Genomic DNA, 5,000 nt, shown 5'->3' with positions numbered 1-5,000 from the left:
AATCCACCATCATCATCTTTCAATTTGAACTTTTTTTTTCAAATGTAAAAAAATAAATAAAAAAATAAAAATGAATAAAAATTATATAATTGTGCTAATGATACTCAAAATTGGTGAAGGATGTGCAGCTCTGGCATTCATTTTGTGCAACTCAGGGTACTGAATGATGATAGCAATGTAGTTTGAAGTCTGATTTGTGATATGTTAATAAAAGAATGAGATAATCACACATTAAGAAATGAGGCATGCCTTTTTTATTTTTTTGGGGGGGAGGGGGGTTTTTGCCACTCTGAAAAGGTAACTTTCTTCCCTTTAAATGCTAAGGAAGGAAAGAAATTTGCTGCTAGGGACAGTACTGGTGGTGCTTTTTTTTCTTTCTTTTTCTTTTTCTTTTCTTTCTTTTTTTTTACTCAATATTTTAGGGGTTACAAGCCTTAGTATTTTTTAATTCATGTCTCTAATGGGTTCACAAAAGTGGGTAAATTCCATCTCCTGCTTACTGGAGAACTTAGTTGCCAGGAAGTGTTTTGGATTTAGCAAGTATTTATCATATAGTGATAATATGTCTCACTAAGGTAAGATCAAGTAAATATGTTTTGATGTTATTCTTTTCCTTTAACAGGCCCAGTCCAGTATGGAGAACTTTTAGAGGAAAAAGAGGACACTAAAAAACAGGCACCAATAGAATTGTCAGGGAAAGATGACTATCATGAACAGGTTAGTATAATTGGAATCAAAACTTGTTTTTTAGTTTTTCTAAAAATTTACACACACACTCACACACACACACACACACACACACACACACACACACACACACACACACACACACACACACACACACACACACACACACACACACACACACACACACACACACACACACACACACACACACACACACACACACACACACACACACACACACACACACACCCACACACACACACACACCCACATCCACACCCACCCACACCCCCACCCCCACCCCCACCCCCACGCCCCCACACACACACACACACACACACACACACACACACACACACACACACACACACACACACACACACACACACACACACACCCCCACACCCCCACACACCCCACCCCCACGCCCACGCCCACGCCCACGCACGCGCACACACACACACACCCACATCCACACCCACCCACACCCCCACGCCCACGCCCACGCCCACGCCCACGCCCACGCCCACGCCCACGCCCACGCACGCGCACACACACACACACACACACACACACACACACACACACACACACACACACACACACACACACACACACACACACACACACACTCACTCACTCACTCAGATATTCTCCTATTGGTTCACTCATCTCTTTTCTTTCTGTAGGTTTATGAAGAGAATGAGTCGTTATGGCTAGTTGAGGTAGTTCCTGGTGAGGGTCAGTACACAGGCCACCATCTTCTGGATGACCGTTCTTGGCGCATCCTGGCACCCAAGCTGCAGGCTCTCCAGATCAGCAGTGCCGTCATCAGCTGCCAGTTTGATCGAAGGTGAGTATGAATATTGGTCTTTTGTGATATTTAGATTTGTACAGTTAATATATTCAGGGGAAAGTATGTTCTCACTTAAGATTCATTGCTTTTGCAGGCACATATTTTTTTTTTTTTTTTATAGTTGCTGTTGTTCAGTTTTTAAACAACTGTACCATATCAATTTTTCATCACTAATGTTATGAAAACATTATCATGTGTCTGAAGCAATCCGATCAGTTTTGAAAGACACAGTGTCATAGGGTAGATGCAAATAACAACCAGTAATCAATTTCAAGTATACAAGGTGACCCACAAAATTTGTACAGACAGAACAGCATGTGAAGCTTTGTATATTATATGAACTATTATATCTCTTTCTTTTAGATTCTGTGCACGACAAGGCTGGAGTCACCCACAGCTGGTACTGGTGCTGCCACCAAGGAAACAGGGAAACATGCAGAGTAGCTGGATCAATGGCCAGACAGCAGGAAGAGAGCACATTGTTTTAGCATCAACAACACATCTCACTGCTGCTTCAGTTCTTTCATGGCTTCATAGCCAAATACAGTCAAGAATTCAGGTTGTCAATTGCTTGACACAGCTTGAAGAAATTTGGTTCAATACAACAGCTGTCAGTAAAGAAAAGGTAATGCAGAATTGTATGAGGTTTATTATGTGCTTTACCCCTTTATTATGGCCAGTATTGAAACCCTTATTTTTTGTAAAGTAGGCCTGGCTAGTATTTTGCCTTTTCTTCTTTAAGTATATTTAAAACCTTTGAGAGTAAATATAAGTATTGATTTTTGTATTCACTACCTTAGACACAAGGCCTTTATAAACTTGTTTTATTTAAATTATTGCTGTTATGACAGAAGATACACAAGTTTTGATCAGTAGGGGAAAAAAAAAATGGAAACTAAAACTTTGCTTTCTCTTTTTACCAGTCTTCCCTTCTCCACTTGATATGTGAGATATATAGCCTACTACTTTTTCTTGATTTTTATCGATACATGTAAAAAATGGAATTGCTACTTTCTTCAACCCCGTTTCCCATTTTAGCTATTATTGTTGCCCTGTTTTGGAAGATTGGGTTCTAAAGATTGTTTATTTTTATTGACAGATTCCACGTGTGGTTTATATCTCTGAGTTGTTGAACCCACCTTTACTGATTGCAACTCTTGGTCTCCGACTGTCAACTCGAATTAAGCTTGCGTCTTTCACTGTCAAGTATGAAGAAAGGGAACAAGTAAGTTTTTTTTTTTTTTTTTTTTTTTCCTAAAAATAAGGAATTTGTGTTCATATAGTAGAATATCTTTCCTTTTCCATGATTTTTTTATAACATTAACTTGGTCTTCCCAATGTACATTTTGCTTTGTTTAGCCATGAAGATAGAGACTATGAAAGGCTGTAATACCATATTTTAATTGGTTAAGCTGACATGACCTCATCTGTCAGTTCTCCAACTTTCACTCTCTCTCCTCTCTTTATTTATTTACTTATCTATATCAATTATTATTTGCTTCTCTCATATTTTTCAGGTTTCCCAGTTGCTTAGAAGGACAGGATTAAGTGGAATACCAAATATAGCTGTTGTCACAGCAGAAGGAGTAACTTCATATGGCAAGCAGAAGGGAGAGTCTCTCACAAACACTGCCCTCGATTCCTACATGTGTACTCTGCAGCCTCAGATGAACGATGTCTTTTTAGTATCACTTGTGCTGGCCAATGCCTTAGCAGTTGCTGATATATTTAATGTGTTTGATGTCCGAGTGAGAGCATGGAAACATGCCATTCGCACTCTGATACGAATGCTTGTATACAATATATTTGTGTTTGTTGTTTGGCTTGCTTTTACTGCAATTCTCAAGTTTCCATTAGCTAATATTTTTCTTGAATCTGGGTTATGGTTGATCTCCTATTTAAACTCTACTTGGCTTTTTGCTCAGCTAAGATACCATTGGCTTATGATTGCCAGGCATCCCATCATATTTTGGATATCAGCGCATATTTTTGGCATTATTGTCATTTTGAGGAGGGTCATCTCAAGAAGGGAAAGTGAACCAGCTGACATGGATTCCAATTGGTGGTCAATATTCTCAATGGATTCCTACTTGGTTGATGTTCTTTTCCGTCCCATGGCTTCACTGTCTCGCCCAAGGCCGTCTCAGGATTTAGGTCTGGAAGAGGGCATGGAGCTCCTCATAGAGCGATTAGCCACACCAGACTTGTGGCTACATCCTGTTATACCAAATGACTACATGAAGGATTTGCCAACATGGAGGTATGATGGGTGGGGTAATGAGGAAGACCTAAAATCAGAAAGTGAAACGGATATTGATAGCGTCAGTGATAATGAAAATGACATTCTACTGGACATTCATGCCTGTTGTCAAGAGGAAAATTGTAGGCTATGTGAGCTTTGGACTACAGTGAAAGAAATATATGTGTGCCATCGATGTGCAATCTTGAAAAGGAAATTGGAGAGGCAGTACTTGAGGTACAGAAAAATCAGTGACAGCTGTCTTCAAAACATTACATATGAAAAGTTATTAAAAGTTTGTGAAAATTGTTCAAAAACAAAGAAACAAAATGCAGCACTTAATTCCCAACAGAGTGATTCATTGAAGGATGTATGGCTGCTTTCACCTCAGAGACTGACAGAGTTAAAATGGACAGCACCATCATATGCAATAGAAAGTCGGGTATGTGCAATATGCCTAGGAAGCTACCGATGGTCAGCAGTTTTGTGTGGCCTTCCATGTGGACACAACTACCACCATTCTTGCATTATAGAGTGGTTATTAAAAGATAACCACCATTGTCCAACCTGCCGTTGGCCATCATATAAAAATAAACCAGCTAATACTACACATGAACATGAAGAATAAACAGCAAATAAAGAGTGATCTGATGTAATATTCTTGAGTAATATTTTATAGTTGATATTATGAGGTTGGTATTATTCTAGAACATAACATGAATTGTCAGTTATGATTACCAAGCATGATATTATTACATTTATGGGTTTTCAAGGGCCCAGAGCTTCCTTAGGTTAAATTTGTTGTCTTACAGTTGTTCATGTTTCTGAAAGACATTTATCCTAAGAAAACATATATGTGATTAACCATTCTCCCAAATTTAATTTTCTCCCAAAGCAAATAAAAATCTCAAAAAAAGTATAAGTATAATCATGATAACGTATGATGATAATAATATTTAGCCTCAGTTCTTTCTTTTACTCCTTTTTTTTTTCTTTTATTCAAGCTCATGAAATGAGCCAATTTTTTTTAATTTTCGTCTTATTTCTGAAATTAGAATTGAAGTAAAGGAAGCATATATATATATATAATCATCATGTAAAAGAAAAAAGCAGTTGTATAAGGCTTACGCTTCTTGTGATATATGCAGACATTATTATTCACTTATAAAACTCATAAGAAATTATTATGCAGAATCAGTTTGATAGAGGGAAAGATTT

The 5,000-nt window shown here is 38.1% G+C and overlaps 1 protein-coding gene across 2 annotated transcripts in view; it reads left to right on the top strand.

The window, feature by feature from the left end:
- The window catches only part of LOC125030527 (E3 ubiquitin-protein ligase RNF103-like), a 9,770-nt gene that overhangs the window by 4,379 nt on the left and 391 nt on the right, over positions 1-5,000 (top strand). For both annotated transcript variants that reach the window (XM_047620606.1, XM_047620604.1), the window contains 5 exons: positions 623-717; positions 1,377-1,540; positions 1,907-2,168; positions 2,643-2,768; positions 3,061-5,000. The exon at positions 3,061-5,000 is cut by the window's right edge and continues 391 nt beyond it. In XM_047620606.1, coding sequence (XP_047476562.1) covers positions 623-717; positions 1,377-1,540; positions 1,907-2,168; positions 2,643-2,768; positions 3,061-4,410 — 1,997 coding nt within the window. In that variant the 3' untranslated portion in view covers positions 4,411-5,000. The remainder of the gene's footprint in view (positions 1-622; positions 718-1,376; positions 1,541-1,906; positions 2,169-2,642; positions 2,769-3,060) is intronic.

Source organism: Penaeus chinensis, chromosome 11 (assembly GCF_019202785.1).
Source record: "Penaeus chinensis breed Huanghai No. 1 chromosome 11, ASM1920278v2, whole genome shotgun sequence".
Lineage (NCBI taxonomy): Eukaryota > Metazoa > Arthropoda > Malacostraca > Decapoda > Penaeidae > Penaeus > Penaeus chinensis.
This window is presented reverse-complemented; position numbering and strand designations above follow the sequence as displayed.